The sequence below is a fragment of the Nannobrachium achirus genome (assembly GCF_963921795.1).
Source record: "Nannobrachium achirus genome assembly, chromosome: 9".
Taxonomy (NCBI): Eukaryota; Metazoa; Chordata; class Actinopteri; order Myctophiformes; family Myctophidae; genus Nannobrachium; species Nannobrachium achirus.
The window spans coordinates 48,094,198-48,115,538 of record NC_137818.1 but is presented as its reverse complement, the minus strand read 5'-3'; the positions used below and the strand labels follow the sequence as shown (position 1 = coordinate 48,115,538).

At 42.7% G+C, this 21,341-nt stretch overlaps 1 protein-coding gene across 4 annotated transcripts in view; it reads left to right on the top strand.

The window, feature by feature from the left end:
- mtor (mechanistic target of rapamycin kinase) overlaps window positions 1–21,341 on the top strand; it is a 161,059-nt gene that overhangs the window by 86,823 nt on the left and 52,895 nt on the right. For all 4 annotated transcript variants that reach the window (XM_080733387.1, XM_080733386.1, XM_080733385.1 and 1 more), the window contains exons 29-30: window positions 10,162–10,237; window positions 16,565–16,704. In XM_080733387.1, the coding sequence (XP_080589513.1) occupies window positions 10,162–10,237; window positions 16,565–16,704 (216 nt within the window). The remainder of the gene's footprint in view (window positions 1–10,161; window positions 10,238–16,564; window positions 16,705–21,341) is intronic.

Below are 21,341 nucleotides of genomic sequence, written 5' to 3'. Positions count from 1 at the left end.
ATTTTACAAAGATTTTCAAAAATAACTGATCTACAACACCTTGTGAGCTTGTAGTTTGGCTATTTTCGAATATTCTATGGATAAAATGACTTAAATCAAAATATCACTTTGGTAAAGGTTTGTGTTACTTTGTTAGCTTGTCATGATTTAACTCCAAATATTGGCAAGTCAACTACACAACTCAAACCTCTAGCAACGTGTCATTTTGGTTCAAGTGGTTCAGACTCTTATGTTGAGAGGTGACCTTATGGCTCAACAGGTGCTTTTGTTTTTCTGGGCTGGAGCGTCGAGGCCAGGTTCTACTTGTCCTCTAGCTCTGGCGGAAGCAGTCCGTCAACAGCGTGATACTCCACCGCTTTGCTACTTTACACGTCAGTGCCTCCCTGTAAATAATATATCCTAGATGGATTTCTTTCCAAAGGTCCCTTTGTGTACAATGTCAACTTGGAAAGTGCCAGTGTCAAAGTAAGCAGTGTTTTGGAAGCAGCAGAGTGTGAGCTGTCAAAATCAAAAGCCCTCGCTCCCGGCTCCACCCTTGCTAATCTGCCGGGACAAGGTGCTACGTAATGGAAAGAATACCCCCACATCGCTGGATGGTTTCGCTCACTCCGTCCCAGTGTGTGAGACCGTTGCTGATTGCGTTCTGGCCGCCCTAACAAACGCATGGTTCCTCAGGCGCAAAAGGCCAGAGTTGTGTCTGACAGCCAATGTCGCTTTTCCATTTTTCGACAGTTTCTCCTTGAGCGCACCACAGTGTAAGCCCTCCATGCTCTCTCTCTCTCTCTCTCTCTCTCTCAAAAAAAAGGAAAATAAGATTACGAAAAAAACTGACACCATAAGGGGATCAGTAGTGTTCAGAGTAGTTCAGTATGTACACACTCATGTTCCAGCTGGCCTCAATTACATGTGGGGATTCTGTAGCAAAGCTCTCAGAGCCTTGCTGGGGAGATTGCCTTGTTTGACTAATGCAAATCCATGTGAGGAACCCTTCAGCTCTCCTCTACCAGATCGGACAGCAGCATGCAAGCTGTGGTGGTACTGCCATGATGTTTTGCATAATGTAACATAGAAATAACATAGTCCATTTGCTTACTCAACTTTTTTGTCACATGGGTGAAAATGTTTCTCTACGAGCTCCATCAGTGCAGTTTCAAGAAAGGTAGAAATACATGGAGAAGAAAAAGTACATAATAAGTCACGTGGTTAGAAATAATGAAGCATATGTAATAACTATATGTACATACATAAAGTGCATGTTTTAAAGGAATATATAATATTAAAAATGTGGTTTGTAACACACCTTACAAATAGATCAAGAAGCTGTTTGGTAGTATTTGCATCACCACCCCTTTTGCGTGCTTCACCAACAGAGCAACCACTGAAGCTGCCCAAACCCATTTCGGGCATGTCATTATAGGCAAAAATGAGGAAAATGTATACCTAAACTCACAATGTGCCATGTCTATTTTCACTTTTGTCATGCTTCAAAGTACTGTACTGTATATAGGACTTAAATGGCCACTTCAAGAGCATCTTCATCTGTCCGGTTTGCTCCATACGTTTAGTTTACCATGGACCGTTGCAAAGCAACATCTTTGTCACCTGCCAGGTGACAGTGTAGCATAGTGTTGGCCCGAGATGTATTCTTAGAATGATAACATAGCTTAGTTAATCCTATCATTGATAATAATAATAATAATTATTAAAGGTACAGTAGTTAGAGGAACTGGTTGCCAAAGTACCATTAGGACCAGGCACATACTGTAGGGCTTTAATATAAGGCGTAGGCTATGATTTAACTTAAAGTAATCAGTGAATTTATCAATATTCAAATGTTCAGAACAATTAACAAAGTTTACGCTTTGAGGCCTTGCCTTCTACTTCCCTCATACAGAATGTGGGCAAGCCTCCTGCATTTTGAAGCTGTTATGGTCTACATTAAGGGATGGAGTCGACATTTGGCAAGCAAAAGGGCACATAGGAATGGAAGGATCACTGGGGATGAAGTGGATCCCCTCCTGATTAGATTAGACGAAGTCCAGTAGCGAGACTTGGAGTTTCCTTTCTCACACACATCTCAAACACTGCGGGGGGATTTCTGTGTCAACTTAACTCCGGGAGTGTACAAATGGAACCAAGTGGATCCATAGGGTTACATTTGGTTCTATTTGTGGCTGTATATTTCTAGCATGTCTCATTTTAACCAAAAAACAAAAAAAAAACGAAAGCTAATATGGAATGGAGGATGATTTCATGAGAACGGAAGCTGTTTTTCTCCACCTTGCGTTAAGTTTACTTGAGAGCTGTTTCACATTTTAACGGCTAAAGTTACAGAATTCCCACCAGGCACTTTGACCGCTTTCGAACCAAAGGTAGTGCGTAGTCGCTTAATTTTCAGTCTTGATTAATGAGCACATATTGGTTTAGCGTTTGCAACATAAGCTGTTGGTACCACAGTGTTGGGGGCCCCCCGAGTGAAGTGTGATTTGTTATTGTTCAGTTATGGCACCCTGCCTTCATTACCTGGCCGGAGCGTCTGGATGGCAACACTCAATCAACATTTGGGATTTAAAGAACTAACCTAATGCTTTTACCATGACTAGAAGTTTATAATGGCTTCCAAAGCAAAGAAGTCTAGATGTGCATACAGCTTTTATCATGACCTATTCTGTCTGTTTTAAAGTGGTTGCTTTCATTTTAGACTTGTTTTCTTAGGGGTCTTTTTGCTCTGAGGTGATGAACAACAGTGGTGTGGAGACCTGTTTTTCTAATAGGAGTAATAAAAAATGAACAGACATGACGCTAAGAATGAAAGCTAAGAAATATAATCAGCCTGTTCACACCACCTCTGGGAGTAACTGGAGAATGTGGTCAATCATGGCAGATAATGAAGTCGGGTTGGGAAAGATATTCAGAGTTCAGCCCGAGGACTGTTTGTTCATTTATTTAAATTCTTGACTTTTGTCAAATCTACAAAAGCCTTTGTCTTACCAGCACGTAAACCATTGTGGAATCATATAAGCATTTGTATTTGGATTCAGTACAGGTGATAGATGTTTAGCTTAAAGGGCAAGTTCACCTCTGGGACAACCAGATCTTATTTTATTGTTGTTTGGGACACGATCAACACAATCCTGAGTTGTTTTTTGTGTTCAATCTGTGTTTTGAGATATGTTAGTATTTCAGCATGAATGATGATGCATTTTGCATCATATGAGTCATCATGCTGCATCATATGATGCAAAATGCATCATCATTCATGCTGAAATACTAACATATCTCAAAACACAGATTGAACACAAAAAATAACTCAGGATCATGTTGATCTTGTCTCAAACAACAATAAAATAAGATCTGGTTGTCCCAGAGGTGAACTTGCCCTTTAACCACTTGCTACCTGGTGTCGCTATTTTGGGCATCTCTAAATAGTGTTTAGAAAAATTGTCTAAAAATGATACGCGATCAGTTTGAAAATTGTTAATAATGTTGTTTTTATTTAATTATTTCAAATAGCCCATTTACAAGCTCACATGGGCTTTTGTTAATGGCATATAAAGTAGGGCTCAAGTGGTAAGGTCTTTTCCAGTGGTGTGAAATACTTTTACTTTACTGGAGTATTAACAATTTTCAGTACTTTTACTTCTACTAATGAGTACATTGTACCTTTGGTACTTTAAGTACATGTTGATACCAATACTGTTGTACTTTTTCTCAAGGAAGGATTGAATTCCGGACTTTTACTTGTAACAGAGTATTTCCATATTGCTGTATCGATACTTTTACTAAGTAAAACATGCGAGTACTACTTCCATCGCTGGTAATTTTCTTGTGCCTTACTGGGGCGAGCTAAGTGAATTCTTAAGTGACTGAACTGAACAGTACACAAACGGGACAGGACTGTTCTGTTGTCACCAAAAGCACTCACGAACGGCCTGTTGATGGCGTTCTCAGTGAAGAAGCCGGTTGCTCAAGCTCTGTCATCTGGATGCGCTCAGTTCACGTTTGGAGCTGGCGGCCAGATGGCAGTGAATTCCCCAGGGTCCACGGCACAGAAAGCTCTTCCTCGTTTCTGATGCCTCATCTTGGATTGACAGATCCGGGCAGCTTTAGTGTACTTAAGTATGGCAGGACAAGGAAAGGTTTTTGGGAATATGCCTCACAGCTTAGACAAAGATACACTCACAGTGGTGAGTGCCAGTCTCTTGACTCTGCCAGGCTACTGATTCCACCATGGTAATCGCATTTATTACACACAATGGAAACACTGGTTAGAGGAACTGGTTGGCAAACCATTGAACACTTCTTTATCACGCACGCTGACAGGGTCTCTTAAGATGAGCTCAGTTTTCCATGTTATGCAACTGTCCTCTTTCTGTCCGTTTTGATTTTCATTTGGCGCTTGACGCCTGACCCTCTCCGTCGCCTGTCTCTACGCCAGCGTCTTCTGTCAAGTCACTTCAAAGGCTACATGCCGTGATAGGATGATATGTATACTGTAGACCTGTGATACGCAAACATATTCATTTCATGGACTCCCACTTTGATATTAGTTGTACTGTATCTCTGGGACCCCAATGTGCACTGTAAATTCCTCCATTTGGTTTCGTAACTATTACATTGATCTTGGGATCCCCAGGGTGTCCCTGTTTACACACAGTTCTTTATTACAAAGGTTTGAGTCAATCCTCCACTTGTAAATATTGATTGATTGAATGGAATGGAAACAACCATGGCCCTGAGTATAGTGAAATTCCGTCAATTTATAGCATGAATTAAGATGGAGAGATGTGTGCATAAAGTCAGGCATGGCATGGTTCTCTGATCCTGACACAACAGTGACATGGAATACTATATTGTATGTCCCATATGACTTCCGATGCGTGCTTTACAGTCTCAAAAGCTGTATATTAACAAGCAAATTCTTCTTAAAACAAGCAAATATGAGAAACATGAACTCCCACGTAATACAAAATTGCGCATAGTCTGTTAGAACTGCGATTCCCACATTTCAGTTGGAGACAAATACACAGACGTACTCCAAAATGAATGCAGCAGGGTTCTAGAGCCAATACTATTTTGCAATGCAAAACAACATTCTCGGAAGTTATACTTACATTTCCGATGCCTGTGTCCTTTTAGCGCGACTGTTGGGGCAGATACTCGTGACCTAAAATAGTGTTTAAAGAAATTGGAAAAAAAAACACATTCATGTGGAATGTTTATTTGTGAAAAATCATAGAATAGATCAAAAACAGCTTTTGTTTAAAGTTACGCAGTATTACGTACTCACCTGAATGCTTTACATACAGTGCTACATACAGTACAGCTGCAGTTAATCTTTCGTCACGCTCTGTGTGTTGTAAGTGTAGTGTGCGATTGAGAAGCAGCTTTCTAGCCGTGGAACGGCTAGCCCACTGTGCTGCTCGTCGTTTGCCTGGCCTCTACCCTGCATGTCCAGCAGGGATTCTGACACCCGCACCCAGGGATCCTCCATCAACTCTCTGCCCTCACTGCCCACATAAGACCCCCTGCCTGCTGCCATCCAGCTTCCTTCAAAAACGTTACATTATATACAATGCACCACTCTGGGCAGGGTGTCGGGGCTTGTGTGCAGTAGTCCGGGAAAAATGGGGGTGAACGTGGATTCGCCTGTAAAAGTTTTTTTCTCAACTGATTCTTGTAGCTTGGGGTCACCTCTTAAGGATTCAAGAGGATGACCAGTGATATCCATTGAGCATTTTTTATTATTAACCCCTTAATGCCTGAAACATGGGCTCCCATTGACTTTCTATACAGGAGGAAAATACCCAGAAAAATATTATTTTTGGGGTATTTAAGGAGGATCTGAGGGGTCTAACTAGGGGTTTGTCATGATGCTGAATCCATTGCAGGCATTTGTTTTGCACAAAAAAACATTCCGTGGGCTAGAAATAGCCTCAGAAAACAATACACGTATGGGTGAGTATTCATGTTAGTCGGAGGCATTAAGGTTTTTTTTCTCGTGCTAATCAGTCTAAAAGTGCAAAATTTTGCACAGATGTAGCTCAGGGCATGCTCTAATGATTTAGCTAGGGCGCCCGAGTCTGCGACATTCGGGGTCGCCACAGCGGCCAAATCAAGTTGGGCTCCCATCGACTTTAGTGATGAAAAGTGATGAGTCATCACTTTTCAGAGTTTTGTGGGTGTTGTGGTGACCCCGAAGGTCGCCGACCTAGCTAAATCATTAGAGCATGCCCTGAGCTACATCTGTGCAAAATTTTGCACTTTTAGACTGATTAGCACGAGAAAAAAAACCTTAAGGCCTCCGACTAACATGAATACTCACCCATACGTGTATTGTTTTCTGAGGCTATTTCTAGCCCACGGAATGTTTTTTTGTGCAAAACAAATGCCTGCAATGGATTCAGCATCATGACAAACCCCTAGTTAGACCCCTCAGATCCTCCTTAAATACCCCGAAAAATAATATTTTTCTGGGTATTTTCCTCCTGTATAGAAAGTCAATGGGAGCCCATGTTTCAGGCATTAAGGGGTTAATAATAAAAAATGCTCAATGGATATCACTGGTCATCCTCTTGAATCCTTAAGAGGTGACCCCAAGCTACAAGAATCAGTTGAGAAAAAAACTTTTACCGACGAAACCACGTTCAGCCAAAAATCACCGTTTTTTTCCCGGACTACAGTCAATGAAACATAACAGACTTGGGGTTTTTGAGGTGAGTGTTTCCAGATGAGACACACAACGAGGGTTGTTTTGGGGGGGGGGGGGGGGTCAAACGCACTGACCGGCGTTGTACAGAGGAGCGCAGATGAAGCGTCACTTGTATCCCAGATGTTGCGTGCATGCATTGCCACGTGTTGATGGAAGTATTTGTTTAACCCATTTAGAACGTGTACACATTATTGGGTATCATCATTGAATGCTTTAACTATCTGCTATTTTTGAAAAATTGTGAAAATTAGAATTTTGACCCGATTCTATAAGTGTCTTTTGAATCCTTCTAGGGTTTTTTGAAAAACCTATGTTTCTACGTCAGCAATCTGGCCAGCCATCGTCAAAGAAAAGGTCCTTTTCACTTAACTGGAGCTCAGTTAGTCTGTTCTTGAGAGACTACCGTATCAGTGGTTCTCAAACCTTTTCATGTGAACCACCCCCAAGATGATATTTATTTGGCCACGGACCCCCATCTCAAAATATCTAGTTCCAGGGACCCCCCAGAAGCAAAAGAATTGAGTTACAAACGTTCGCTTTGAAAATACATAATATTCAAAGATTTGCACACATTTTCACAACGTTTTCAAAAATAGCAGATCTACAAGCTCGCAGCGCGGCACTCGGTGCCGCGCTGTGAGCTTGTATATCTGCTATTTTTCCACTGGTTAAAGCATTCAATAATTCTTGGCCTAAACGGGTTTAACACACACCAAAACAAGTGAGGCGAGCGCTTCGGTTTACCCGCGACTTCTCCCTGACAGTGATGGACTCCGAGACAGTAGTAACTGCACCTCACTGTTTTGCAAATGGCGGGAATAATATCGCTTGTCAAAATAATTCTCCTCTCAGAATGAATGGGCCTTTAGCTATGCATGTCTTCAAGTAGTCAAGAAGCCATTCGTCTTCTTGTGATTTTCCTAGCAGCTGCTAGCAGCTCCAAGGGCCAAATTATACTTACTGCTTAGCCCGCGAGGGTCCGCTAGGGTCCGCATGACATACATTTCCTCACCAGCGTGCCTGCCTCCCAGACAGTGTGTACTTTGGACTAGCACACTCCGACTGCACGTGTAGTAGAAAATAAAAAACGGATGCTCTGTTTGAGGAGGGGTTGAGTGAGGAGATCCGTAGCTACCCGCTGTATTATATGAGCATGTGACAATAAATAACTTGGATTTGGAAGTGATGTTCATTTGCAGATTTCTTTAGGAGCAGCACTGAATAAAAGCCTGATTAGAAAAGCACTTCCCAAAGCTTTGCTGAACGAATTAACATCTGAGGTCTTTAGAGAATAACAGGACTTCACAGAAATAATTGAGGAAAGATAAAGTTAAGAATAGTAGACCATGCAATCAGGTAGCTCTCGTGCACTTCCGACTGGAGGTGCTGGTAGGCAAGATAATGTACATTAAAGACAGAAAACCTCCCACTGCTTCTCTGAGGAAGGGACCTGATGGTAGACCTCTTCTCACAATGGCCTCTTGGCTTTGGCAAATCATTAAATTACGCCTTGTATTTATTGCAGCCTGTTTTGCTCTTGCTTTTGAACATTTTGAACCTTTCTGCAGACACAATTGTAGTATGTATAGAAAAGCTGTCCACGCACCATATACTGTACACAGATAGGTGTATAGTTTAATCAGGCCTTAAGCATGGCTGTATCTGTCTACCACTTTGATCCAAACAACTTATCTCAAAACATTATGTTCACCTTCCTCCCCAGACGATGGCCCCTACTGATTTGGGTGACGTAATGGCCTTTACTCTATGACCAACCTTATTGCGACCGTAAGTCGCAGTTTACTATGAAACCCGGCAGATCCTGTCCGTCAGTGAGTCAGTAACGCCTCAATGTCAATATCTGACCTGTTATGGCATCACATTGTTGACTCAATGACCAAGACAGCCTGTTCTGGCAATCATATATGGAGATCCCTGATCAATATTATTCCATATTTGGCAATGCCCATATATGGACGCTCCATATATGGCCAAGACAGAATTAATTTGCAAATCCAGACAATGCTGACTATCATCACCTGGATATCCATACTGTATTATGAAGATCACGACACTGACCTCATCAAACCCTGCATATCCATACATGGAGACGACTGGATCATCACCTAGACCCTGACCTCACAGACTCAGCAGAAGGGTATACATACCAAAGCAGCCATGTGCACGTGCCCATGTGCGCGACCTCACCCTTCTCGCCCGTAGCGCGTCTTACTGGTTATATTAGGCCAAATTTGCACTTGCACACATGTTCTCCAGGTTGCCATGAAAGTTGCTGATCACATTTATGCTCCCTTAAATCTTTATTCCTTTGGCACTGCCCTTTGGCCAATTTATAGTATGGTCTGCATACTCACCTGTGCTCCTCCTGTGAATACAGTGGATGTGTTTCTATGCATTGCATAGAAGAACCTTCAACTCTGGTGGCGGGCCTGTGTGTGAGGCAAGCACGAACACGGCCCACCTGTCGCTATGCCTGTCAGATTGCCAGCGCCTCCCTACCTGTACACTCACCGCTCATTGAAAATCAATTTCTAGGCATGTCAGTCCCTTTTCGTGTGAAAAGACCTTAACGGAGACACTCTAGCAGTCTAGCTAATGTTGCTTTGTTAGGGTATTGCACTCTTCAGTGTATAAAGAACTAATACTTTACAGTCCCATTAGTTTTCCCCCCCCCCTATTCAAATTTATGATGAGAATAATGTTAATAAAATCAAAAGACGGTAAAAAAGATTCTTGGTAATTGCAATATTACACTCAAGGGTATACTTTACTTGGCACACACGGCGCGTTCCTAACCGCAACCACTGATGCTTAAATGAATCACTGTGTGTGCGTGCGCGCATGCGACTGAGCCACACATTCAGGCTGCCACATAGTTTCTCAACATCCACTGTCCACACAGTGATGTAAGGGTTTTTCTGCAGACTCTTTTGGTCAGCTGTGGTCAGACAGCCGGGTAGCACTTTGTGCTGCTGCATGTTCGTGTCTGCAGCCATGTGCAACTCCCCAACACCGTTGCCTCCTGAGCCCGAACAGCCCTTAAATCAGGGTTTCGTTCGGAGACATCACTCGCCGCAGTGACACCTGTGCCTGGATCCTATTCTTCCCATTTCATCAGCTCCTCACTGATGTGTGAGTGTGTGCATACATACATGTGACCTCAGCAGCTATCCATCACCCACAGCGAGCCGCGCGTGACACCCGAGGGTTCCCCCCGGGTCGCGTTTTGTCAGGGATTGTAAGGAAACTGACCCAAGCTTGATTTATCGTAGGATGGTGTCATGCGCCGTAAATAGCCGATCTACACGCGCCGATCTATAGTACACGCTATGTGACACGTTGTGAGCTTGTAGATCGGCTATTTACGGCATGTGTCAGTCGCACAAGGGAGTATGACTCAAGCATGTGTTTTCTGTCTCTTCTCGCAGCATCAACAATAAACTGCAGCAGCCAGAGGCAGCGGCCGGCGTGCTGGAATACGCCATGAAACACTTTGGCGAGCTGGTGAGTGTTCTCTTTGTATTCTCTCTCTCTCTCTCTCTCTCTCTTCCACTTTTCATATACTGTACACCAGTGGTTCTCAAACTTTTTCATGTCAAGGACCCCCAAATTGACACTTATTAGCCCACGGCCCTCCCCACATTTGAATAGATATGCCAAGGAACCCCCATAAGATTTTTACAGTTATACTGTAGCAGTGATTCAGAATACATTTAATTTCAATGACCCCCAGTTTTACACACATTAGGCTATGGACCCCCATTTAATGGCATTTCTATCCCTGAGACCTGAAGTTTTATCGTAAAATCAATGTTATGGTCCATTTGGTTCCATTTGTACACTCTCTGAGTTACATACCAATAAGGATCCATTTGGTTCCTAACTATCATTTATCTGGGGAGTGGGGACCCCCTGGAACTCCCTCAAGGACCCCTGACAGACCAACACCGTATACAGTATATGTATATACAGTATATAGTTTTTCCTATTCCAAACTGTAAAATGCTCCAGCTACATACAATGGGGATGAAACTCACTACCACGCCGCCCCCATAATGTCCCGTTCCCGAGCAGTCCACACAGCACGTGGTGAATGTGCCTGCTGACTCCCTCGGTCAGCACTTAGTGAGTCAGTGATTCTCTCATCCAATAAACGAGCTGAGGTTTGCATACTTGCTTTTATCTCCCACATGCTTTATAAAAACATTCAGTGCCGTTTGCTCCCAAATGTTAAATGCATTTAACGCTCCATAGAAGCAGAGTGCCCTGCAGTAATAATACCCTTACAGTGAACGGTTTGTAAAGCCATTTTACTGTACTTTATAATGTCTTTGACTGTGGGTCTCTTTGTGTGACTTCGTTCCTGCCAAGCGGAAAGCCCCTAAATGTTGCCGCTCGTACTGGTGGAGTAATGTGTCTTAAAGAAAAGTTTATTATACGTGTAACTTTAGTCCAATATGGCTTTTGCTGTTTAGACTACTTCCCTGTCTATTCTATATACATTTATACATTTTTCAGGGAAGTTCCAGTGGCTACTCATCACTGTCATTACTCACAGAGTCTGTTGTTCTCTATAGAGCAAGAGGGTCCACATATGAAATATCCCTTACTAATAGAAGACATGCTGTAGTTGCCTTCTTGGCAATTCTTTCCACATCTATTACATCATCTTCTGTGTTACAACTTGATTGCTTCCCTCTCTGATGCCAGAATTGCAACGTACAAAAAAAGGTAATCCATAATTGAATTGCCTTTCGCAGGGCTCGAAATTAACTTTTTTACCTGGTAGCACTGGTGCTACCAGTTTAAAGTTTTAGGAGCACCAGAAAAGATTTAGGAACACCCACCAAAATGGAAGGAGCACCAATATGTTATCGATGTTTTTAGATGAATAAAAAACAACAATTTAACATGGTGAAAGCAGCCTTACAAATACATTGTAGGGCCACCTCTGGGGCTTTATGCAATAACTGTAGTGCACTCTGTCCCTCATCCATCCATGTCTTCAAAGAGACAAAGGTATCAAACATCTCCAGATGAGAACCCTCCACTGATTCCAATCACAACTTCTGTTTTTTGTTAACCGTGGCTTATTTCAGATAATATATTTCAATTTTCCAAGCTAATGGTGAGGGTGTATACCATTACAGTATATTGCATAGAGCCACTCACTTCAAAAGTGTTTTAAATCGTGTGTTCCTATTACCTTTGCCTTGCTCTCTCTCTCTCTCTTTCTCTCTCACACACACACATCACACACACACGCGCGCACACACACACACACACACACACACACACACACACACACACACACACACACACACACACACACACACACACACACACACACACACACACACACACACACACACACACACACACAGAGAGAGAGAGAGAGACGGTCAGCCCCGCCCTCTTCACAGACTCTCACAGTCTCACACGGGGAGAAATATTTTCTCTTTCTCTCCGCTATCAGGCTACATGCTACTGTATTACCGGTAGATTAAAATCTGGAGTTACTGCTGTAGTTCAGATTCAGAAGGGATGGCAAGTGTGTTTACATGGTGACAGGGAGCGCTCGTTATGGCTCACTTGACTGGCCGTTTTTGCCGGTTTTGATTAATTGATTTGAGTAATTATTAGACAAAAATTTTCGCAATTTCAAGCCCTGCTTTCCTAATTTATTTGTTGCGTGTTTTGATAACACATCAACAATTAAGAGGTGACACATGACTACTCCCAGCAGTCTGCTTCGTTGACAGAGACAATCTTGTTCATTTATCATTTAATGTATCTTGGGTGAACAGGTTGGATTACTGGATCAGATAAACCTTCTTCTTGATATTTATGCTTTGTAAACAGTACGCTGTGTGTGTGTGTGTGTGTGTGTGTGTGTGTGTGTGTGTGTGTGTGTGTGTGTGTGTGTGTGTGTGTGTGTGTGTGTGTGTGTGTGTGTGTGTGTGTGTGTGTGTGTGTGTGTGTGTGTGTGTGTGTGTGTGTGTGTGTGTGTGTGTGTGTGTGTGTGTGTGTGTGTGTGTGTGTCGTCACTCAGTCTCATCTCCTCCTTGTTGTTACCAGTGGCAGTCCTTTGACTTTTGATAGCTCTTTTTGCATACAGTAGTTCAGTTCAGTTTTTTGTCTTTGGTAGACCAAACAAGCCACAAGCTGCTGTAATACATGCATATTGTACTGCAAACACTCTACCGCAAATGCAGAGTTGCCTCCAGAACCTCCCACAGTGAAGCGCTACATGATCTTGATTCCCAAGCCTGGTGCACGACTGTAAATAAACATAATCACGTCGTCATATTGCTTATTACCAAAGCAGTACAAGATGGATATGTAGTAATGTCTGTGTATATCTCCATCGGTTGCTATTGTATGCTACTTTTAACTTGCCAGCATGTCTCACTATGACGTTTATGGGTTCAGTCTGTCCACACACAAAATCAGACCGGTTTCGTACACTGGACCAGACCCAGCCACGTCTTGTCACCCGACGGAAGTTCAAGGATGTTTTTAATGTGTTCAGTGGTTCACACTTACCTTCCCCATCTCCTGCAGGGCCCGTCAACCCTGCCAATTTAGTTTGTTGGAGTGCTCGGCTTAACTGGAGGCACCTCTGCTGGCAGTCGAACCCGGGCCTCTGACAGTGTTTACCTAAACACCGCCACCATGACACCCAGAACAAAGGAAGAACTTGAATTGCAAGGAAGTCTTAAACACACACGACAAATGAATGAGATCGATTGTGGGGAAGGAAAAGAGCGAAAGAGAAGTGAGGAACTGTGACAGTTGTTTTGAGAAACAACCCAAACAGATCTGTTAACAGTATGCAGCTTTTATTGAATTGCTACTTTTGGCCCAGAGTCAAGTTGTTAGCCCGCCGACTGTTTCACAGGTGAGAAATGGCCTTACCCCCCATCTTGGCAAGCGGCAATTATGTCCCCCATTAAAAAAAAAAGTACGGGTGAAGTGAAAACATTCAGTAAAAGTGGCTCCTGAGAGCACTTCCAGGAATCTTGTTTATGAGGTGAGCTTTACAATGGAACGTTTCTGTTTGGTGTTCCAATCAGGCTCATCACTATGTCAACACAGGTTGTGCCCGGTCGGTGCATCACTGGCCACGGTCACCTAAAGGAATAGTGACCGGGACGAGAGCGTTCAGAAGCGGGAATCTCCAGTCAGCCGTGCAGTGTCGTAATGAGAACCGGTTTGCAGAATACTTTCTTATAAATGGAGAGTTCTTTACTTCCCAACTCGGCATCTGCTGAATGACTCAGTGCAGGAATTCTGAAAGCCTTTTTACCAAGGAGTAATTTGAGTAAGCTGTTAAAAGTTTCATTATGACACTGACTCATTCATACTCATTTCTTGGTTCCGTCATAAAAACAAATCCAGTCAAGCGAGTAACAGAAACATAAGGCAGAAACGTGTTGATCCTTATGGACACCCTGACAGCTTAGTGACCATTCTGTATGGGGGATAACAACTGTCAATAAAGCAGTGTCTGAGTCAGACAGTAGTACTGTATAAGACTCTACAGTAAGCTCCTTTTGAGCACAAGGAGTCCGGACCTTGTCTCTCCTCTCTGCCTCCTGTCTCTCTTCACCAGGGGTTTTCAAACTTTTTTGTCCCAGGGCACCCCATAAATATTTTCTTTAATCCGAGGCACATTATAATTTTCACTCCCAGCACCTTATATTTATAGCATATCGTCGTTGTCGGGTGGACAAAATGTCCAAAACCGTTAGTTTTGTATTCATCATCTATAAAATGTACTAAACTAGTGAAAACAGCAGATCTACAAGCACACAACGTGTTTGCAGATCGGCTGTTTTCACTAGTTTTGTGCGACGGTCTTGTATGATGAAGCAGGGCTTTGCTTTACCAAAAGACATACACATTTGAAACTTGGAGATACGAGGTTTCTGCCCGACAGTGACGATATTTTAGTGATTAGGAAAACGTTAAGATAATAGCCATTTTGGTTAGAACTGATTCAAAATAACTTTGTACTTCAAGTTTAAAATTATACTAAATAATATTTTTTCAAGTGTCCAAATAAATTCCAAATATTATCAAATTATCTCGCGGCACCCCTGGACAGCCGTCACGGCACCCCAGGGTGCCCCGTCACCCACTTTGAAAACCCCTGCTCTACACTGAAATAAAGACAACGTAAAAATGACTAAAAAATAAAGATATCTTTTGCTATACACTGTATGAGGTTGTAACATGATTTGCAAACTTGTAACACAAATGCCCAAGTAGACAGTAGGTTACATCCTGTATGGATGAAAGTAAAACATATAATTTTAGGTTGGAACAAGACAAAGGCACAAAATGTTTGTTTTCATCTGACAACCTGAAGAGCAAAATGCACAAGGTCGTTCGATACAATGTGCAAACTCAGAACAGATTGTGTAGTTGTTCACAGCTGTAAAATTACTCTTGCTGTTACTGGACATCACAAATTCCCCCCAGATGCTGTACTGTACCATAAAAAATAAGTAAACAACGTGTGTGTGTGTGTGTGTGTGTGTGTGTGTGTGTGTGTGTGTGTGTGTGTGTGTGTGTGTGTGTGTGTGTGTGTGTGTGTGTGTGTGTGTGTGTGTGTGTGTGTGTGTGTGTGTGCGTCTGCGTCTGCGTCTGCGTCTGCGTGTGCGTCTGCGTGTGTGTGTGCGCGCACACACACGGAGTGGTCTCCTTTTACTCATCCATTGAGAAACGTAGACCCTAGTTTCAGGTAGGACACCTACTGGTAGGAAAGTAGTACTGCCCGAATCTCATAAGCACAACAATATGCCTTGGCCAAGCAGGGACTCCCTGTGGGAATAACATTAGAAGTTTGCTCTCCCACTGGGGAACCAGGGTTTGAATCTCACATGAAATTTACAGATTGCAGCTTTAATTCCTGGTAATTAGAATGCTTTAGAATACACTTTAGTGAATTGATCTTCCACAAACTGTGAATGAGTTATGAAAGACTTTAAATGTGTGTTAATAATTGGTTAACCCATTCAGACCGGGAACACATTTTAGTGTATTACAGTACATGTACAGTATGTAGCAACATATTTGTTTTTGTAGGGTATTTTTTAATAATATATTTTTTCAGAAAACTTAGGTCAGGCCTAAATGGAATGTAAAACTGCATTTTAAATAGTTATTCGTTTTTTAGTAAACTACTTATGAATGACTTATGAATACAGTAGCATCATCAGTACTGGAAAAGACAACACCAGAGCCCTCTTCTCTAACCAGCCATCTACTATGGCCACCCAGAACTTTACCAGCACCTACAGAACACCCAGCACTGTCCGGTGCAGGGTGTCTGCGTGGTTGTAGCTGCACTGTAGGAGTGTAGGTACAGAGAGGGTGCTGGGTGGTTGTACTAGCTGCCTGACTAGAGAAGAGGACTCTGACATTGATTTTTGTGTTTTCCAGGACTGGTTAGAGGGTTTAAAACCCCCAAAAATAATTTGCAATTGTGACTTGCGTCACGGCAACCACACTTGCAAATGAATTCTGTCCTTGTCCCTTTTATGCCCATATATGGAGATCCTTGATGTCATCAATATGTCCATATATGGACATATTATGTCAGTCTCTTGTTTTTTCAGCGCGACCCCGCACCCATCTTACTGGTTATTATTGTGGATATTGGCACGGCTTCAAATGGCTCTTGGCCAATCACAAAGCACGGTTGGAACTAGATATAGTATATTACTATAGTAATAACATAGTTTATAACTCATTAACAGTTTGGGAATGATCCGTTATGAAACACTCCTACTGCATAATCTTTCCTACTGTCTTCTTCACTAGGAAATCCAAGCCACCTGGTATGAGAAGCTACACGAGTGGGAGGATGCCCTGTTGGCGTACGACAAGAAGATCGACATGAACAAGGAGGACCCTGAGCTGATCCTGGGTCGTATGCGCTGCTTAGAAGCACTGGGAGAATGGTACGTTTTTATGCCGGGTTCACACTAAATTACTTTAGCCCCAATCCTCCTGTCACAGACCTGTTCTGTCGCTCGTAGGCAAATCCCTGATCTGAAAAATTAAATTATTAAATAAATCTGAAATTGGGACACAAGCCGAACGCTATTCCAGCACTAGGAGATGCCTCCCTGAGTGTCACGGTTGGCTGCACGGTTATCCCCTCACGGTCCGTGAGGGGATAATTACTTAAATTACCAAAGGAAGTAGCCTATGTTTGTCTTGATTAGAATACCTTTTGAATAATAATTTAATCACCATGACCGGCTGAGGAAATGACTCCATCTCCCCTCCGTCTCCACTTGGACTCGGTTCATTGATTAAAAGTTGCACAAATCATTATCGCCGACCCACATAGTCTGACTAACTCAAATGAAGAGGGACAAATTATTTTAAATAGAGCAGTAATCATGCAGAGTGATATTTGCGCAAGACAAAGGAACGGAATGTCTCTACCACTCCTTTACCACTGGTTCGAATCTATAGTGTTCTGTGTGTGTGTGTGTGTGTGTGTGTGTGTGTGTGTGTGTGTGTGTGTGTGTGTGTGTGTGTGTGTGTGTGTGTGTGTGTGTGTGTGTGTGTGTGTGTGTGTGTGTGTGTGTGTGTGTGTGTGTGTGCAGGTGCGTGTACACAGATAATTCTATTGCATCCTGTCTCGCACATGGTTTCACATCATTTCAAATGTGTGTTTTCGTGATAAGACAGACAGTCATATAGTCTGGAAACCACAAGGATTAGGACAGCTAGATTTCCCCAAGGTCCAACCAGAAGGCTCCAAATGGACCCTTATGGTTCCGTTTTAGTCAGGAAAACTAACGTCAAAGTAGATTAACCATTTACAGTATTGCAACAAATGGAATACAGTTAAACATGGCGTTAAAGGGCTCCGCTTTCGGAGATGTTCCCTGAATTTTGTCCAAGCGGCTTGCTAAGCTAAAACAGGGAACGTTAAGCAAAACCCCCATAGGGATGCAATAGATGCATTACAATAGCAATATATTGACATATTAGCTTGAATCAGCAGGCATAAATTACAAGTATTTGAGCCTGTGCCAGCCTCTGATCAAAAGGTGGAGGCTGGGGTGGAGGGGGCAGCTATGCAGCAGCTGATCCGAAGCTTCAGATCCAAGACAAGCTGAGCTATAGTGAATGCAAGCCGTATTTAAAGAAGGCTCACTTACAGAGCGTGAGCTCTGATTGGAGTATGGCAGTGTGACGTAATGACCAGTAGAGCCGTGAATGAGGAATAGGAAAAGGAGCTGACTAACTGCTGAATACAGCTGAGGCGGGCGAGACTCTTGTGTCCTGCTGCATAAACTAACGCTAAAGCTTCATTTGTACACTCTGAGTTAAATTAACATGGAGGAATTAACAGTAGATTGGCGTCCCAGATATAAAAGCTTAACACTTTGCCGTCCGAAATAGAATGGTTGTTGGTAGATTAGCCGTGAAATTTCTATTATTATATTATGATCTGAACCGCATTCATTTTACCAGACATCCAGCGCTATATCACGTGGTCTTCATCCCCCATTACCATTCCGCGATCCCCCGTTGTTTTACTCACCCCAGTTCCCACTTCCCAGTGAAATTCTCAATCTGCATTGGCTTAGAGTGGGAGATTCGGCTGACGCATCATGTCCCTGTGCGTTTCGCGTGCGCGATCCGTTCACGTAAATGTCCCCTCAAATAATCCACGTGTGACTCAAGAGTAGAACTGAAAAGTATCGCTAGCATAGCCACCAGCACGGCTGCAGTAGAAGCACTCGTGTACAGACAGTAACCGAATGGGGGAAGGTGCCTTGGAGAAGGAAAGGGCCATGACATCACTTCTGCTTCATGTCAGACCAGCCATGAGCTATCAATGCACGAGTGGTGACTAGGGAAGGTTAGACGATCGCCGATTTTCGGATGAAAATCATTTATTTCGGTAAATACGGGAAAGTACGGGAAAAGACGATTGGCTGCCCCTCCCCCCCTAGGAAGTCCGATATAGTACGGTTTTAATATTAAGGGGCTCCCCGTGGCTTGGAAAGGGTTAAAGATGGGGTGCCATGATTTTTCCCCTCTATAAAACATGATTATCTACTTTTATGATTATACTAGGAGGAAGATCTTTTCCAAAAAAGTGTACAGAAAGAGTAAAAATTATGTTTTTATGTGGCCACACCCACCAGTTCATTGGTATGCGTGGTTGTCATGGTAGGTGGTGACCCAGCTGAAGTTAGCCACACCCACGTATGTAGGGTGAATGGTAATTAGGGGAGGGGTTGATTCTGTGATGTAATAAGTATCTGTGTTTTTGGACCGGCACGTTTGACCCCACAAGGTGGCAGCCTACAGCTAAAACCCAAATAGAAAGGCAATACATTATTGCTCATATCAACCACACCAGGGGGTCTAATGAAGTACTGTCAACCTCCTAGACACATGAAAACTAGAAAAAGTACAAAACTATGGCACCGCCTCTTTAATGGGGATCGGTGGATTAATGGATATCAAACTCTGGGGCTCCTTGAAATGTACTGTAAAAGGTTGAGAATCACCGCTCTAATGGTGAGTGAGACTGATGGTTCGCTTGGAGTGCTGCAGACCCATGCATATTTCTTTGTGTAGGTGGCCCCCAGTTCTCCAATTGAGACTTGACAATCAGGCCTATTTGTTGATGACTGAGCAAAAAGCCAATGAAAACGCTTCCTGTAAGATGATCAATGTGGAATTACCGGGAAGCACGAGAGAACAGAGAGTACCAGAACAGCATCAAGCTCCCCAACGCCAAAACTCTGTAAAACCTCAACCACGAGGATAGCGCCAAAACCACCGTCCACCACGACCACCACCTTCCATTTCCTCTACATTCTCGGGTGATTCCATGCTATACAATAGGGAACACATGAGAAATTACCTTCTGGGAGTAGAGTGTTCTTTTGTACGGGTAAACAAAAGTCATACAATGTCTGAAGGCTCAAAATATGTGGATGGACTCAGATCTGGATGCTAAACAGCCACTGATTGCTTATGTAACACTAGTCTGGGCGCCTGTGCCATTTTTGTATACACTCCTGCGATTCATTTTAAGAGAGAAAATGATTCAAGTGGGGTGGGATTGACATAACTTATTGACCTTGCCAAGAGTCAAATGTGAACAGTCTTGTGGGAACACATTGTTTCCAGCTAAGGTAAAGAGGTTTTGTACAGTTCCTCTGTTTGTACGAAACCATGAGATGAGACAGCTTGTCAAAGTGTAGCGGGATGTTTAGCGCCAGTCTAAACTCAGACTTTAAGAGGCCTTTTTGTGCTGAAACGTCTGTGACAATTTCTGAACGTTCCTACTGTATATGTACACGAAGCCCCAAAGGAATGGAGTAAATTTGGGGATAAATATGCCATATTTCAAAACTGGAGGGGGGGGAAGAGTGTTGAAAGGTTTAACCCATTTAGAAAGGGTACACATTATTGTGTATCATTATTTTATGCTTTAAATATTGAAAGATAGCAGATATACAAGCTCACAGCGCGGCACCAAGTGCGCTGCAAGCTTGTAGATCTGCTATTTTTGAGAAATCACGAAAATAAGAATTTTGACCCGATTCTATAAGTGTCTTTTGAATCCTTCTAAGGTTTTTTGGAAATACCTATGTTTCTGTGTCAGCAATCTGGCAAGCCATCGTCAAAGAAAAGGTCATTTTCACTTAAATGGAGCTCAGTTAGTCTGTTCTTGAGAGACTACTATGTCAGTGGTTCTCAAACCTTTTCATGTGAAGGACCCCCACAATGATATTTATTTGGCCACGGACCCCCATCTCAAAATATTTAGTTCCAGGGACAACCCAGACGCAAAATTTGAGTTACAAACGTTCGCTTTGAAAATACACACATTTGCACACATTTTCACGACTTTTTCAAAAAATAGCAGATCTACAAGCTCACAGCGCGGCACCGAGTGCCGCGCTGTGAGCTTGTATATCTGCTATTTTTCACTGGTTAAAGCATTCAATAATTCTAGGCCTAAATGGGGTTTAAACTAATTTCAGCTGAGTTTAAAAGCTTGAAATCTAATTTAAAAAAAGTTTGCTAGCTTGAAACTAAGTTTAGAAGAAGGCTTGCATGACAGCGAAGAGCAGACAACATGTCCCTGGCCTCCAGCAGCATTATTATTTTCAGACTGTCTGTTTCAGAGTTTCAGACCAGAGATGCCAGACAACGTTGCCAGAAGTCATGAGCACATTCACCAACTGTGTGGGCAGATCTTTGAAGTGTGTGTTGTGTACGGAGTTCTGAAAGAACAAAATGTACATTTTATTTTAATTGTATTAATTTTTTAGACAGATTCTATTATTGCTAATATTAGACAGATGCTAGGTTCATTGTTTGCCTGGTATCCTGCTTTCTTGAGGCACTACACTTTTCTCTTTACATTATTTGTACGTGATAATTGCAATAATGAAGTCCCCTAGAAGCATTTCACTGAAAAGAAAAACAAATCTTAGGCAAATCTTTCATATTCCAAAAGTATCAACTTATTAGGGATGGTCTGATCAGGTTTTTTGGAACCGATCACAAAAGTTTGATCACCCGATCCCGATCAATCACCGATCCG